Source organism: Xenopus laevis, chromosome 6S (assembly GCF_017654675.1).
Source record: "Xenopus laevis strain J_2021 chromosome 6S, Xenopus_laevis_v10.1, whole genome shotgun sequence".
Taxonomy (NCBI): domain Eukaryota; kingdom Metazoa; phylum Chordata; class Amphibia; order Anura; family Pipidae; genus Xenopus; species Xenopus laevis.
This window is the reverse complement of record NC_054382.1, coordinates 77,557,579-77,575,607: the sequence shown is the minus strand read 5'-3', so window position 1 is coordinate 77,575,607 and position 18,029 is coordinate 77,557,579. Positions and strand designations below refer to the sequence as shown.

At 40.5% G+C, this 18,029-nt stretch overlaps 1 protein-coding gene across 1 annotated transcript; it reads right to left on the bottom strand.

Moving 5' to 3' along the window:
* Positions 1 to 575: 575 nt before the first annotated feature.
* On the bottom strand, positions 576 to 16,997 carry tmem170b.S (transmembrane protein 170B S homeolog). Its single transcript, XM_018241009.2, has 3 exons — positions 16,008 to 16,997; positions 4,553 to 4,723; positions 576 to 3,521 (listed from the first exon to the last, which is right to left on the bottom strand). Exons 1-3 carry the CDS (start codon positions 16,102 to 16,104, stop codon positions 3,391 to 3,393), a joined length of 399 nt encoding a protein of 132 aa, XP_018096498.1. The 5' UTR covers positions 16,105 to 16,997; the 3' UTR covers positions 576 to 3,390.
* Between the last annotated feature and the right edge of the window lie 1,032 nt (positions 16,998 to 18,029).

The following is an 18,029-nucleotide window of genomic DNA, read 5'->3' as shown; positions in this document are numbered from 1 at the left end:
GTGGACTGTATGGGAGCCTTCCCATAATTCACATTTTTCTGGATAAAAGATTGCATATTTAACACGGTGAACATGGCCTGAATGTACATCCTTTCTGCAGCCAATCTTTGGAATCTATGACATATCTGCTTAAATTATGCACAGTATTGCTTGGCTGCTTTGTTAATGAAACTGAGCTTAACTTATGTACCCTCAACTGATTTAAAAACAGCACAATTCTGTTCCACATTGAATTCTTCCTTTAGACTGTATTATCACATTAATTTTTCATTGACTTCTCATCAAATCTTAGATCAGATACTTAATCAGTGATTCAGAGCCCTTACGTTTATCAAATTAGGACTCTTGATTTTATCATTCGTTTTGCTAAAACACAAGGAAATTTGGCAAATTCTCTATAAGTGTTAATAGTATAAATGAAAATGAAAAATGTTCAGATAATCTTGACTACATGGAGGGCAGGAATAGTTTTACTGAAAAACACACTGATGTCCCCATTGAGGTGGATGGATATTGTTTTCAGGTTATATGCAAATATTTTTCATGAGAAAATACCACAGTTCTTGAAAAAGTAATTATATATACCAAAGAATTTATTTGCAAGAGAATTACATTTTTTTACGATTGAGCATCCTGACCTTTGATATATCTGCCCTATAATGTCATGTGATTTGAAGATGTTAGACATTTGTTTTTTACAGATGCCACAGTTTTATCCATGGTTTTCAAATCTGAGCCAGTTTTCATGCATTCAAATCTTTTATGAAGAATTCAGTAGTGGCACATAAGCAACAATTCTAAATTCTGTGCATTCTTTTTTTGGAAGATTGCACAGCCTTATTGTTTTACGATGATTACAAAATGGCTTGTAGTTTGTGCAATTGGCTTTGCTTTACTGACTGCACTACTAAAAGCCAAGAATAAAAATCTTGCTCAATGTACATAAGAGAAAATGATAGAGTTGACAAGTAATTTTACCTTAGCAGACAGTATAAAATCAGCTCCAGTCATGTAACATGCAGGTTACTATGGTTAGATTTAACTGCATCTAAGCTTCTAGAGCTAAAAACTGCACAAATAAAATCACTTGCATATTCCCACTTACATTAAAGAGAGAAAACTACAAATCCATTAAAGCGGATGTAAATCATCAATAGATCTGTTCCATTATGCCACCTAGCTCTCTAAAGTGGCCCAAACTAAAGTAAAATTGCATAACCAGCACTACCTATGCCCTCTTGCCATAACATATGCAGAATATTGTGCGATTTTGATTCCCTAGGAATACTGGTCTATAATCAAACTGCAAAAAAAGAGTAGTCACAGGCGTTTCCCATTGCTCAGTGTGCCTTGTGCAGCTGTTGAAAAGCAGCTTAGGGGTCATTGCAAATTATCAAGCAGAAAATTAGGTTTACCTGTCATAGAAGCTGATGCTATAGGGCTGATTATTAATTTCTAATGTGAATTGTGTTCGTTACTGAGCTGCCATGTACCAGTAATCTGATTTATTTACTAATCAGTCGTATATACTGTCATTTGTATTATATATATATTCTATATATTGTGCGTTAGTCTCATAAAGTGACAGCAGCACAGATCATGTGCAGTGAATCATTAAAAGAAGATGGGGCGCTACGTGGCCATCTTTGGAGGCACAGAACTTTACTGCTAAAAGGCTGGTATAGAAGCCCAAAACAATAAATGTATAACATTTGTGCCCTAATTTAGCTAAGCTTTACATTCCCTTTAAAGGGGACTTAAATATTTCTTAAAGCTGTCCAATTTAGAACTAATATTGATAATGAGTTACAGAATTCACTAAAATGTATGCACAGTTTAGGTCAAGAATTAGGGTTTAAATCCCCTTTAATATGTGTTGGAGATATGATTGTGCCCAAAGAGACATCAATAAAGGAAAAAAGCTCATGTTAACCAAAATACAATTTTTTCACTTTTCAATGTGCTGTTAATGAAGATATTTAGGCAACAATGGGATAGTGACATCTCAGTTTGATGCAATATAATACCGATCAGAACAATGCTAAATTTAACCCTTCAGCATATAAATTCCATTAATCATACATTATGGATTTCACATTTTTGGGCTTATGTTGTACTTTTAATTCATTTTAATCTGCTGCATGTAATTTCTAGCTACACTTGCTGGCACATACTTACTGGACAAGCTAAACTGGATTAAACAGATCAAGGAAACAATGTCCTTTCAGGGCCAATACTAAGAGAATAAACAGAAAGATTTACATTCAAGCACCAGAATGCAAATCTCGCTTTTTTCCTCTGCAGAGAACAAGTTCAAATACTAAGAAAACGCTATAGTGCTACCTTTTGAGAGGTTAAGTTCTTGGTAGATGCAGGGAAACTGTTAGCATTGTTGACTTGGTTCAAATATGAATATAAGGAATTGTGTACATTAGAAAAGAAATTGTTGTTTTATTAGTTATGTCTATGGAAATACCATATCACATCGTTTTTTACAGATATTTGAGGCAGCAGAAGGCAATACCATCCAGGAATTAAGGCCATGCAAACAACTGTATGAATTCTTCCTACATTCTTAAATAATATCATGCCATGTAATACAAAAATGTGTGATTTAGAGAAAGATTGTATAACTGATTCTGCTTGCTTTAATCACCAAGCAATGTGTGATAATGCTTGTTAACAAACGCCTACACATATCACCGACACTGCTTTTCTCATTGACAAGGCTTGTTGCAATGTATTTTCCTCAATCAACACAATTCAGTCAGAAGCACTTTCCAAACTAGCTTTAGTAAAAAAAAACATATTCACGCCCACACACAAAAAGAAACATTTGGCACATATAATACTTTCCACTTTGACTGATCTAAGCTTCTACAGCAGTGACCTTCTACTCTCTTCTTTACTCTTAGATTGTAACAGCAAAAAAAATGTATTGGCTATTCCAACATTCTGATGTGGCTTATTTTTCCAAGAGGAGAGCACAGAATTCCACTGCTCTCGTCCCAAGATGACATTACCAGAGGACTACAAAGATCCTTCAGCAAGGTGCACATCCCTGCAGCAATGTAAAAAAAACTGATCACGTCTTAACCCTTGACTGAGGCACGTAAGGTGCTATGCAGTTCATTAGTGCAACAGCTCGGCAATTAGAAGCCATATTGTCTCTGAGACAGAAGACTCTCAAACTGTTCAGTGCTGCTAAAGGCCTACAGGAACATTGTTATACAAAGTACTGTGCAGCAGGCCTAACTGAAACATTAAAGAGTTTATCCAAATTGTGCATTTTCCCATGGTTTGCTTCATTTCTCATTCAATTATCAGATACAGGGAAAATGTAGGCCCCATTGGAAAACAACTCCACCTTTAAGCCATGTTTTGGGAATCTTATAAGGTGGCAAGGACCCGTGAAAAAGATATGATCACTGTCAATACTGTCTGTCCAATTCCAAATACCAGTGCTTCGAGAGGAGCCATGTTTTTTCCCGCTACCCTATAAATTCCGGCCACTGCAGCACCTGAAAAAGGAAAACATTACTTTAGAATCCAGGGTGGTGATTACTGGGTTATCACTGTGCTGACATTAAAATGTATGACATTTATCAAATAAAAATCATATTGTGAACTTATACACAACTATATCTGTTTCTTGAAATTCTTTGTGCATTTGACATCCATTTATTAGCAACCTCAGTTCCTGGAGAGAGGAACTGCAACTAGACAGCATCACTCAAACTGTATGTGATCAACTTTCATTTAGCACCTGTTTAGCTTCCACGCATTTTGACATATAGCATCTCAGCAACTAGAATGTGTAGGGTATTGTTTTCTTTATTTCCATAGTAACCAATGATTGGTCATGAATACTAAGTGTTTGGCCCAGTTGAACATGGATTCAAAAAGTTACTACAGTATTTAAAGCAACACGTGCAATCTGATATGCTTCTTCTGTGTTCTTTGTTAAATTAGATAGGGGATGGAAATCTGTTTCCCTGTTTAACGACTGACCCCTCACTCATGCAGAGCATTTCATGGAAGAAAAGGCACTGGTTGAATTTAAGCCTGTCTTTTTTGTTTTTGGGTGGGCAAAAGACTAACATCGATACAATACCCTTGCGGCGTGCACTCAACAGATCAGTAGACAGCGGTGAAGTAAAAATTTTTATTTTGTGTGATCCCACACTTACTCATAGGTCGCTGTCTACGGATCTGTCGACCTTTATTCCATTAATGCACATTGAATACGTTGATTTAAGCAACAGGTTCGGGGCATTCGCACCTGACCCAGTCAGTAAAGGGGTGAGAGCTGCAGGAATTAAGCCTGCACGACATTAATAATATTATAAAGAATTGTCAGGATTTGAGCACATTTGTGTATTGGCAAAAAACAAACATGACTAAATCTGAAAAGATTAAGACATATCAATCTTGCAAATTTACCTTGTATTCTCAGAGCACTTCAGATCTATCACAAGTTAAAATACAATGGAATCACATCCACCAATGCTGTTTTAGCATAAATATGACACAAAATCCAAATAAGACTTACTAGTTATCATTGCTCCGATGACAGAAGCCAGGAATCCAATGATGATCAGGAACACAGAAATCAGTCTCCCCTGCTTGTGCCTCTGAAGCATGACAAACATCAGAACTCCCGCTGCTCCATGGACAAAGAGAGAAGAGAAAAGAGCCCATAGGAAAACCCAGTACCACATCTCTGAAAGACAAGCAGTTACGGAACAATGTTTAGAAAAAGGAACATCTTTTGTCTGATTGTGTAGGGAGTGATGGAGATGCTGAAAGGGAGGCAGGGGTGGACATATCCCCACTGGTAATATGGCTTAACTGCAGACAGTTTTAGCATAAATATAGTGCAGGAATAATAAGCTACTGTCTTGTTACCAGATTTATACAAACTCAAAGCACAGTATTAATCCAGTGACTCATCGTCATTACAGAAGCATAGCTTTTCAATAGAAATCAAGAATAATACTTTACATTTCAAGGACCAACGATAACAAAGCGGCTGATTCTTGGTAGGTGCGGGTCCTGACCTGAACATCACCAGTCCGCTTATATTCATATCCCATTGAATCCTGACTGCTTTCTTATTTAGTAGTCACAGTTTCAAGCATTAGAGCTTCGCCAAAAAACCAAAACAGAAAACCAACTACAATTATGATTGTCGCGGTCTACGCTATGAGACTAATTGTAAGGTTAAAAACACTGTAGTCTGTACTTAAACCTTACCAGTTGCTTTTTTTTAGTTGTGCATAATTCTATTTTAGATTTACACAGATGCTCACTCCCCCTCGGGGCAATCTCACAAGGGGATATATGGTGATTGTCTTTAATTTGCCTAAAACGATTGCACCAAAGCCTTCAAGTGTTTGTTAGGTGACAGCTGCCTGGATAGCAAAATGGGGTTTGCTATTTCCATTAAAGTGCACCATAATTCGCCTACTAGTCCCTATTGTAGTGCACAGCATAACATCTGGCCTTCACTTTCTCTTTATTTGTTGACTCAGCATATAGTTTCAGACTCTATTTCAAGGCGAGTCTTTGAGGAAGATAAATATAAACACTATAAATATGTATTGAACAGGACTGATCCACATTATTTGTATTCTGCAGAGCACTGTCTGGCATAAATGTATAAACACTTCCATTAGCAAAATAGCAAAAAGCATTTATATTAAACATGCAGGAACATAAACATAATCAGATCAATGCTACAATAATCGCATGTCAGTCTCTCTACCTAAATGTTCTCATTTAGGGTAAAACCGAACACAGAAATAACACAGGCACCTTCCTGCAGAGAATATAATCAACATTAGAGATTTAGAAAACAATATATAGCTGTTATGATAATTATTAAACCAAGATGCTCTCATACATGTCATGGAACCTCTAATATTGTCATATTTTACAACAAGGGAAACTTTACTTTTTGTTTTTATAATACGCACGTTTCAATGAGACTCATTTATAAACACTGGGCGAATTTGCACCTGGGCAGTAACCCATAGCAACCAATCAGTGATTAGTTTTTTTTTTGATTAGTCAGCTGCAGGTAGAACACTGAAAGCAATCATCTGATTTATTTGCAGATTTGGTTGCTCAAACAAATGGAAATAAGGTAAGGGTAATTTAAAAAGAACCTAAACAGAAGTGCAAGAACACTTCAGTAACCACTGTATCCATAGGGTGGCTGCAGGCCTCTTTGTCCCAAAATTTAGCACATAGCACATTTAGCACAGGGATAAAGACAGAGTGTGAATGACCCCTACTATATTTTAGTCAAGGGATAGGTGCAGAAGCTTGTAGACATGATACTGTCAGTGGATGCATTTTAATCTGCTATACAGAAGTGTCAATAATTTTACAAATGATTGGGCCACCCTTTAGGAACCTTATGAATATCTATATATTTATTTATATTTTTTCCTGTTTTGATCTGTAACTGGGATAATGAGTGCTAGCAAGATTGAAGGTCTGACTCAGTGCACAGTCTGTCATATGTATGCAGATTTGGAACAAGAGATCCAAAATGCTTACCTCTGTGGTGGATGTGAGCAAATTGCCACTTTGGAGGCTCAAGTTAGAGCACTAGAGCAACAAATTGCAACACTGCGGTCGATTGACAATCTTGAAAGGAGTCTTTTGCTCACTGAGCAGGACCTAGCGGGGTCAGATTGGGGGGAACAGAACAGCAGCAGGATGTTGAGGCAGCTAGCTGGGTGACAGTTAGAAAATCTAAGGTGGGCAAAAGGAAAATGGAGGCTGATCCGGAGATTATACATCGCAACAAATTTGCCAGATTGTGTGAAGATGATGGGAGTATGAACTCTGGATTGGCAATTCTAGATGGGGCTGATCTCTCTAACAGCCGGGAGACCAGTTTCTCTAGTAGTGGTGGGGGGGAGAGTAGAGTCAGGCCTAAGCAGATTGTGGTTGTAGGGGACTCAATTATTAGGAAAGTGGATAGGGTAATTTGTCGTCCGGATCGCTACAACCGAACAGTTTGCTGTCTACCTGGTGCCAGGGTTCGGCATGTGGTTGATCGGATAGACAAATTATTGGGTGGGGCTGGGCACGACCCAGCTGTCTTAGTGCATATCGGTACTAATGACAAAATAAATGGTAGATGGAAGACCTTAAAGAATGATTTCAGGGATCTAGGCTCTAAGATCAAGGAAAGGTCTTCCAATGTAATCTTTTCTGAAATTTTGCCTGTGCCACGTGCAAGTTTAGGAAAACAGCGGGAGATTAGGGAGCTTAATGCGTGGCTCAAGTCTTGGTGCAGGAAGGAAGGGTTTGGGTTCCTAGAGCACTGGGCTGACTTTTCGTTGGGGTACAACCTATATAGCCGTGACGGTTTGCACCTCAATGGAAGGGGGTCCGCGGTGCTAGGGGAAAGAATGGCTAAGAGGTTGGAGGAGTGTTTAAACTAGGCAAGAGGGGGGTGGGTGAGATAAAGGATTATGGGGAAGCTAGTGTAGACGGGGTAGTGGGGTTAGTAAGGGGTCATGGGGGAGGAGTGAGGGGGGCATACAGTTTACCAGCTAAGGAGGTCCCTCTGTTACAAGGAAAACAGAATAATACTAACTTAACGTATAATTCTTCACTAAGTAATGCACATTTCAAAAGTAAAAGTAGTAACCTCCGCTGTATGCTGGCAAATGCACGGAGTTTGTCAGGTAAAATGGGAGACCTAGAATTAATTGCATGCTCTAAAAATTATGATATAATTGGTATCACTGAGACCTGGTGGGATGAAACATGTGACTGGATTGTGAATTTAAATGGTTACACCCTTTTTAGGAGGGACAGAGGGATTAAAAAGGGTGGAGGAGTGGGTTTGTATGTAAAGCCTGAATTAAAGCCATGCGCTAAAGAAATAAAAATAGCTGGCACTGGTGAGGGTGTAGAATCACTCTGGGTAGAGATTTCGACTGGGCAAAAGGTATCAAAAAGAATTATCATTGGTGTATGCTATAAACCACCTCGTATAAGTGTCGAGTATGAAGCCCAGCTACTCTTGCAGATACAAGCGGCTTCACAGCTGGGTCAAGTTGTTGCTATGGGTGACTTCAATTATCCAGACATTGACTGGGGTAATGGGGTTGCTAAGACAGAAAAAGCTAGTAGGTTTGTAAATATGCTGAATGACAACTTTTTATTCCAGCTCGTTCAAGAACCTACTAGGAATAACTCTCTTTTGGACCTTGTAATAACTAACAATACTGAACTCATCTCTAACATTTGTGTGGGTGAGCATTTAGGGAATAGTGATCATAACATGGTCTCCTTTGAGATTCTGTTGCAGAAGCAATTCTATAAGGGAGTAACTAAAACACTAAATTTCAGACGTGCAAACTTTGACAGTATAAGGGCATCTCTGCAACATATTAAGTGGGAAATGCTTTTCACAGGGTTAAACACAGAACAAAAATGGGAAGTCTTTAAAATGCTGCTTAATAAATATACTTGTCAGTATATTCCACTTGTAAGCAAGGAACGTCGTTGCAAAGCAAAACCTTTTTGGTTCAATAGAAGCGTTGGTGTTGAGGTGGGTAAGAAAAGACGTGCTTTTAAGGCTTTCAAGTTAGCTGGTACAGCCGAAACATTTATAAGGTACAAGGAGGCCAATAAATCATGCAAAGAAGCTATAAGGCAAGCTAAAATTGCTATAGAAAAGGATATTGCAGCAAGCAGTAAAAAAAATCCCAAATTATTTTTTAAATATGTCAATAGTAAAAAAATGAAGCAGGAAGGGGTGGGACCCTTACTATCAGAGGGGGATCAGCTGGTTGATGAAAACAAAATAAAAGCGCAGATTCTGAACTCGTATTTTTCATCTGTTTACACAAATGAAGAACCAGTAAGTGAAGGTTTCCTTCTTAACACTCCCAATTCTAGTAATACAACTAATGATGCATGGTTCACACAAGAAGAAATTCAAAAGAGACTTGAACAGGTTAAGATTAACAAAGGTCCAGGGCCAGATGGTATTCATCCCAGGGTAATTAGCGAGCTTAGCTCTGTGATTGCCAAACCTCTTTACTTAATTTTTCAGGATTCATTGAGATCTGGTATTGTGCCAAGAGACTGGCGAATTGCTAATGTGGTGCCTCTATTCAAAAAAGGATCCCGTTCTCAGCCTCAAAACTATAGGCCAGTTAGTCTGACGTCAGTATTAGGAAAGCTTTTCGAAGGGTTAATAAAGGATAAGATACTGGACTTCATAGCAAATCATAATACTATGAGTTTGTGCCAGCATGGTTTTATGCGTAATAGATCTTGCCAGACTAACTTAATTTCTTTTTACGAGAATGTAAGTAGAGACCTCGATTCTGGGATGGCAGTGGATGTGATTTACTTAGACTTTGCTAAAGCATTTGATACAGTGCCACACAAAAGGTTACTGGTTAAATTAAGGAATGTTGGCCTGGAACATAGTATTTGTACCTGGATAGCGAACTGGCTAAAAGATAGACTACAAAGAGTGGTGGTAAATGGAACATTTTCTAATTGGACCAGTGTTGTTAGTGGAGTACCGCAGGGCTCTGTACTAGGTCCCTTGCTTTTCAACTTGTTTATTAATGACCTGGAGGTGGGCATTGAAAGTACTGTTTCTATTTTTGCAGATGATACTAAATTGTGCAGAACTATAGGTTCCATGCAGGATGCTGCCACTTTGCAAAGTGATCTGTCTAAACTGGAAAACTGGGCAGCAAACTGGAAAATGAGGTTCAATGTTGATAAATGCAAGGTTATGCACTTTGGCAAAAATAATATAAATGCAAGTTATACACTAAATGGCAATGTGTTGGGAGTTTCCTTAAATGAAAGGATCTAGGGGTCTTTGTAGATAACACGTTGTCTAATTCTGGGCAGTGTCATTCTGTGGCTACTAAAGCAAATAAAGTTCTGTCTTGCATAAAAAAGGGCATTAACTCAAGGGATGAAAACATAATTATGCCTCTTTATAGGTCCCTGGTAAGGCCTCATCTGGAGTATGCAGTTCAGTTTTGGACTCCAGTCCTTAAGAGGGATATAAATGAGCTGGAGAGAGTGCAGAGACGTGCAACTAAATTGGTTAGAGGGACGGAAGACTTAAATTATGAGGGTAGACTGTCAAGGTTGGGGTTGTTTTCTCTGGAAAAAAGGCGCTTGCGAGGGGACATGATTACACTTTACAAGTACATTAGAGGACATTATAGACAAATGGCAGGGGACCTTTTTACCCATAAAGTGGATCACCGTACCAGAGGCCACCCCTTTAGACTAGAAGAAAAGAACTTTCATTTGAAGCAACGTAGAGGGTTCTTCACAGTCAGGACAGTGAGGTTGTGGAATGCACTGCCGGGTGATGTTGTGATGGCTGATTCAGTTAATGCCTTTAAGAATGGCTTGGATGATTTTTTGGACAGACATAATATTAAAGGCTATTGTGATACTAAACTCTATAGTTAATATAGGTATGGGTATATAGAATTTTAATTAAAAGTAGGGAGGGGTGTGTGTATGGATGCTGGGTTTTCATTTGGAGGGGTTGAACTTGATGGACTTTGTCTTTTTTCAACCCAATTTAACTATGTAACTATGTAACTATGTAACTATGTATCTATCCACTATTCAGTAATACTTCCTGTATGTTCGTAACATTCGCACAGTCATTGTTCCCTAATCAATGCTCTGCCCCTATTAGACACAACATCAAGCACAAAGCGATCATAGCAATCCTCCTGTAGAACAAGCGTGGTGTCAGCAATTTTGAAAAAAGAAAACCGATTGTAGGTGGTGATACAGTTTAATGGATCTACATAAATTAACTACTGAATGAAATACAGAGCTTTCCCAGCCTAGTAGCTTTATTCTCTGAGCATGTTTTTAAAGGAATTGTTCAGTGTAAAGATAAAAGCTGGGTAAATAGATAGACTGTGCCAAATGAAAAATGTTTCTAATATAGTTAGAAAAAAATGTAATCTATAAAAGCTGAAGTGACTGGATGTCTAACAGAACAGAACACTACTTTCTGCTTTTAAGCACTGTGTATCTTGAAAGCGCTATATAAATAAATGATGATGATGATGCTTTTCAGCTCTCTTAGTTACCACTGACTGATTACCCTGATGACCAAGCAGTAACCAATCAGTGATTTGATGGGGGGCCACATGGGTCATAACCATTTGCTTTTGAATCTGAGCTGAATGCTGAGGATTAATTGCAAACTCACTGAACAGTTATGTCCCATGTGGCCCCCATTGAAGTCGCTGACTAATTCAGAGTTAGAGAGCTGAAAAGCACAAAGTAGTGTTCTGGCTATTATATTAGACATCCAGCCACTCCAGCCTTTATAGATTACATTTTTGCCTAACTAATTATCCAGTTTTTATTTTTACACTGAACTGTTCCTTTAAAACTCTGTGCTCTATTTAAAAAAACTGTTGCTTAACCAATTTTTCTTTTCCATTTTTAAGGAGTGAAGCAACGGAGAGCTGTAGTTAACTATAATTAAGTTTTAGAAATAGCGAATTCAGTGAGAGACAGTTCTATGGATTTAATAACGAATATGAATGGGTGACTGTCATTAGTTTTTGTCGGACCTTACCTTTATACAATTGGAGGCACATTTATCAAGGGTCGAATTTCGAATTCATGCAAGTTTTTTAAAACTCCCTTAAATTCGATAGAATTCAACATTTTCTTCAAATTTTCCAAGGCAAACGCATGCAGGGCCGGTCTTATCAATTGCAGGGCCCTATTTGGACCATTGTGGTGGGGCCCTCTTGACTGGATAGCTGGCAACACAGGCTCCATTACCTGGCTCTTTCTCCTGTTGACTGCTGCTGTAAACCCTGCCTTTTTACCTCTCTCCCTTGTTCCATTGCCCCCAGCACTTCATGGTACAATTTGGCCTCCATGTATTTCATGACAGACACAGTGACAGCCCCCTGCCACAAGGGTTACAGAAAAAGATAGCAGGATGTCTACTTTCCCTTTTTCTTGAAATTCTCATTCCTTCCACCTTTCATCATCATCTAGCTTTTCTACTGTTTCACAGTTTTCCTCTCCTTTCATTGCTTATTCTGTCCCCCATCACCACTCCCATTTATTCTGCCCCTTTTGTTCTATAAGCAGGCCCGGATTTGTGGGGAGGCCACCAAGGCCCTGGCCTAGGGTGGCAAGATTTTAGGGGGCAGCCCAACCACACCCACATTGGTTCAGAAACACTGGGGAGGCGCAAGAGATATGATAGTTTTTAAAATTCCCTGTACGCCAATCGCCATTGTTCTGGTCCTGATGATGAAAATTTGATTGTATATAAGGGAGGTGATGGGGCGACAAACGACAGTGGGCCTAGGGGCACCTGTTACTTAAATCCGGCCCTGTCTATAAGCCTCTCCTCATTCTTATCCCACATTTTGTCCATTGTCTTGTCAGCACATTGAAAAACGTATTATACAATAAGAGTAGTGTGGGTCCTCAATTGAAAGCAGATTATATACTGAGAGGTTCTGGCACTACAGGCATATTAAACAGTGAAATGCAGTGTGTACTAGAAAACCAAATCGATTTTACACTGAGCACATGCTGAACACTGTAACTACTAGATAAGCACAATGTTGTCAGATTATAAACAAAACATAGTTATATCACAACTGCACTGCCAACAGGGCATTGCGATGTACACAAGCAATGCAGGGCACAGACCCTCAATCATATACATTATAGATAAACATAGACAAAATGTGCAAGTGTTGCTCATTTTCTCTTTTATTGTTCTCTATTATTAGATTTTCTCTCCCAGTCTCTCCTGCTCCCCCATTCGCCATATTTACAGTGCTGTCCAACCGGCAGCCAGTGAGCATCCAACCAGCAACCCCCTTGTGTGGCCCCCACATGAAAGTCTGCCTGCTATGACTAGTGTAACCTATAAAAGGTATCACTAGACAGATTTACTGGCCCTGCATTGTTTACACCTCAAATTCAGACTATTAAATCCTGCATTATTAACACCCCTAAAGATCTGTACTGTTCACATCTTATACCAAGTCCTGATAATTTTCCATGTCTGCCTTCCACATGACCCCTGTGTGTGCTATACTCTGTCTGCCCTATTCTCTGTTTGTGTGCCATACTCTGCCTGCCCTATGCTCACTGTGTGTGTCATCATCTATCTGTGTGTGCCATGCTCTGCCTCCGGAAAGAACCTGGTGGGGGTTTGTTAGCATTGGAAATTCTTGTTATGGGGTCCCCAAGGTATTTAATCATGTGCTGGGGGTTGCTGTAATATCAGGGGAGGATGTGATGTGAACTGCCTCAACACTGGGCTTCAGTTCTGTTTTTGCCAATATTATATAAAGTAGCTGCTCTTGGGTGAATGGAAGATATTTTATTTTTTTCTCTATCACAGCTATTACAAAAGCCTAGTTGATTTTGGTGCAGGATTGATTTCTAGTGAATTGAAAAAACACCTTGGGGCTCATTTATCAATACTGGGCAAATTTGCCCAAGGGCAGTTACCTATATCAACCAATCAGTGATTAGATTCTTAGAGCCAGCTGCAAGTAGAACAATGAATGCAGCAATTTGATTGGTCACCATGGGTTACTGCCCATGGGCAAATTTGCCCAGTGTTGATAAATGACCCCCCTTGTGCTTTGTTTCCTTTTCTGTAATTATGTGGCTTTTTCTCTTTTGTTTATCATATCACTTAATTGTTTTCCCCTTTTTAACATTTACCCACTTACTTTCACTTTACTTTACTCTTCAACTGTGCTTTTAAATCTCTATCTTTATGTTCTTTAATGACTGTTTCTTAAATTTTTTCCCTCCTCCTTAGCTATCTTGCCTCTCTTCTTCTGATCTTCTGCGCAGGAATGCAGAGGAGAAGGAGCGGTGCAGCAGCCGCTTGCGTTTTACTAGCAATCGCTGGTCTCTTATCTCAAAGTGTTTATGACCCGTTTCTTCTGTGCCGGAATGCGATTGGCTGGAGGAAAGGTCATAGTTCACTCTGCAGCCTCTGCATCATATTCTATTGAGCCGAACTGGGGCTTTAACTCTTAGACAGATGAGAGAGGGCAAAAATAATAGTAGCAAACTATCAGAAGATTAATTAGTTCCTTTTTCAGGCGAGTTTCATCTGTCCAGTTGTAGTGATTAATTAATGCTGTGTTACGCGTATAGGGTGGGAATACGTTGTGACTTCTGAAGGAAAGATTCTGATGTCTGTGTATGGTGGCTAGTGCGGGGCCCCCAAGAGCACATGGCCCAATTGGACCCAATCGGTCCAATAGGGTTAAGGCCGGCCCTGAACTCATGCGCAGTAGAATGAAACAGCTGACTTTTTAGTTGAAGTTTGGCTTTTCGTTCTGCTGCGCATGGGCAACCGCGCGAAGAAAGAGGAAGCAGGAAGAAGATCTCTCCGTGGTGCTCACTGGTATAACCCCAGGCCCGTGCAGTTTTCTGCCAATAGGAGCACCGGCCGGGGTTTCATGTCAATACAATCACTTGGGGGTGCCTAATATTTGGCAATCCCAAGTGCAAACAGACTTTCCTTCTCCTTTAATCTGCATGGCTAATTTCAGGGGATATAGGGCCGATATAGGGCTGTACGATCATTCCTATGATGTGGCCAAAATATGCACATCTATGGCCAACTTTAGCTAGAGCTCTGAAATGATATCACTAATTACACCTTTATATGTAGCATTACGTGCACTGATTGTAATGGGCATCAATAATAAGTGATAATTATACTTATGTTACCTTAAAAATGAGGGCTCTAACTGTGCAATACTATATGAAGGAAATAATATCCCCACTGCTCCCCAGTGGCATAACTAGCATTCAACAGCTGGGCATAAAGTGGAGCTCAAGGGGGCCCAAACTGCCGGGTTTGCTGTATAATATTCCCCCTCCCCTGCCCCTCTTTACTTATAACTTTGTCACCCAGTGTCGGACTGGCCCACAGGGATACCAGGAAAACCCCCGGTGGGCCCAGGTGTCACAAAATTTTTTTTTGGTAGGCCCTTGGTGTCCCAGTCCAACACTGTTGCCACCTGCTGCAAACTGGCACTTAAATTGCAGTGTCAATCATTGCAACCTAAAGTATCCTCCTATTTGTGTCTGTAAATTACCCTCCACTTAGACTGTAAGCTCTATGGACAGGGATTTCCTTCCTCTTGTCTGTTTGACACTGGGCTCTTAATGCTCTTGTATTTATTATTGTAATGACCCACTGTAAAATGGCCACTATACTCCCTGGTCAACAATGAATAGGGCTTCAGTTGAAAATTATTTATTATAAAATATTGTGCAAATTGATCAGTTTTAAAAATAAATGTCGGGTCTATTGAATCATTAAGAGACCCACCGGAAATTTCTTACAAGAAGACGGAAATGTTAGTTGTTGATGCAGGAGCAGATACACTTCCACCTACCAAGAAGGGGGCATTTTATTGATGTTCATTCAGCTGTTGTAATATTTGTGAGAAAGGGAAATATGTGCTCTCTAAATGGGCCACCTATTTAAATGACTGGTTCCTTCTCCCTGGGGCATGGTGTATGTGCCACAAACATATGGAGGACGACTGTTGAAGAGATAAAGGAACTTCAAACTGTTCTAAAAGCTACATTTGAAGAGATACTTGAATCTTGTACTGAGAGTTGTACTGGAGGCCACTAGATGACACTGGACACACGTATAGTTGAAAGGAAGTGTTTGCTGTGAATGTGTAGCTTGACAAAGAGCCTCACAGACTTGAAATGCTGCTATTCAGTGGTTCCAACTCCTAAAATAAACACATTTTATCTATTTACTGTGTGAGTGTGTCAGGGTACCTGTGTACTTAGTTTACCCACCCAGTGTAACAGCTCAGGAGTAGCTTTGTGACTGGAGCGAAATTTATATACAATTTCTATTCATGTTGCTTGATCACGTGAGTGCTGGATGAGACTAAAACGGGGGGGGGGTTTCACATACTTACCGGTCAAGCTCTTCAGAACTGTCCCGTGAGCCCACAGGCTGAGGACTTGCTGTACTGACAGGTTGATCATGGAGTGGTCTCCCCCCTGTGCTTTCATTCTGTTGCTCGGCCGTAAGGCTGCTGCTGCTGCTGCTGGAGGAGGAGGCGGCAGGGCTATTGGTCCCGGGGCTCCCAGGCAACTGTTCCTCCTCCTCCAGCAGCAGCACAAGGAGTTCCAACAACAGGAGGCCAAAAAGGGATGGCCTGGGGATGAGCGGTGGACGCAGCTGGACCGGGGAGGAGAAGCAGCCTCGCAGGGGAGACATTGAGGAAAGAAGCTGCTGCTGCAGTGCTCTCCCCAGCCTTGTCTGTCCAACTCCTGCACACACCCAGCGTTCTGCTATAACACTGCCAGCAATGGACGGCTCCACACCTGCGACTGTGTACAGTGCCCAGCGCCGAGCAGCCAACCTGCTGCCACCAACACCATCATCATCATCATCTGTCCCCTCCTTCCTGGGATCATCAGCATCACCCCAGCCACCATCATCATCTTGGAGGAGGAGACTGGCTCAGCCACTGGAGGAAGCCAGAGAGAAAGACAAGGGGCAGGTTTAGTGTGGAGGTGCACATCCCAATGCCTGGCCCTAACTATAAACCATTTGTTCTGTATCTAGTGAGAGCAGATTTAATGCTGTGCAAACATCAGCTCACTGAGCCAGCCTACGACTGCTGCCTTCCTTGTACAAATGATGCTTGGTGCCAAAGTAATGAACAGCTCATGTAGTATCATGATGATAAAGCTTCTTTTAACTAAGGAGTACTGAGATGTGTAGTTGCAAATACAGGACCTAGATATTGCCAGGGGTTATTAGAACTGGAGCAAACCTCGTCATGGATGTGGCACTCAAGTCAATTCCAAGGACACATATATACTTACAATTTATAAGAGCTTCCAATGCAGTGCAACACACCCTGTATGGAAACCTTGCACACATAGGGGCAAATTCACTAAGCGCCGAAGCGCCGAATGCTAGCGTTAATTCGCTAGCGTTTGGCATTTTTGTTACTGCGCAAATTCACTAACGAACGCTGGCGTAGTTTCGCTAGTGTTACTTCGCACCCTTACGCCAGGCGAATTTTCGCTAGCGACGTAACTACGCAAATTCACTAACTTGTGCAGTGTACTGAACGCTACCTTTTACGCTAGACTTCCTTCGCCACCTCAGACCTGGCGAAGCGCAATAGAGTAGATAGGGATTGTTTCAAAAAAAGTCAAAATTTTTTCTAAGTCCCAAAAAACGCTGGCGTGTTTTCTACATGATGGCTGATAGGCTGAAAAACATCGAAAAATTTTTTGGGGCTCCCCTCCTTCCCCCCCTACATTTCCTGACTCATGGCAACTTACCTAGACAGTGGGCACATGTGTAGGGCAAAATAAAATTTTTATTTGCTGATCTGAAGGTTTTCTAGGCATTTGTAGTGCTGATACGTATTCCTCCATTGAAATTTGAATTTGAACCGTATGCAAATTAGCCTTCGCTAGCGTAACTTCGCTTTACATAGCGAATCAACGCTAGCGCAACTTCGCAACCTTACGCTACCCCTGAGTGCAACTTCGGATTTTAGTGAATTTGCGGAGCGCTGGCGAAACTACGCCTGGCGAAGTGCAGCGAAGTGCGGCGAAGTTGCGCCTGGCGCAACTTCGAATCTTAGTGAATTTGCCCCATAGAATCTGTCATCCCTTTCTTTATGGTCCTATGGGGTGCCTTAATTCCCCTCAATCAGCATCACCATGTTCCAAAATGCAAGGGGAGCAGCACTTACTTATTCTTCCACTTTGCCTTTAATAAAGCCACAGATTGACTTGTGCAGTGAATTCAGTATTTCAGGTGGAAAAACTCTCCCTATGTCAAAAATGAATTTTAAAGCACAAATGTCTCCCTCTCATCAGATTGAAGCTTTTTGGCATATTCAGTGAAGTCCATAGTTCTCATGTGAACTACATTTCCCATAATTCTTAGTGAACCAAACACAGTAAAT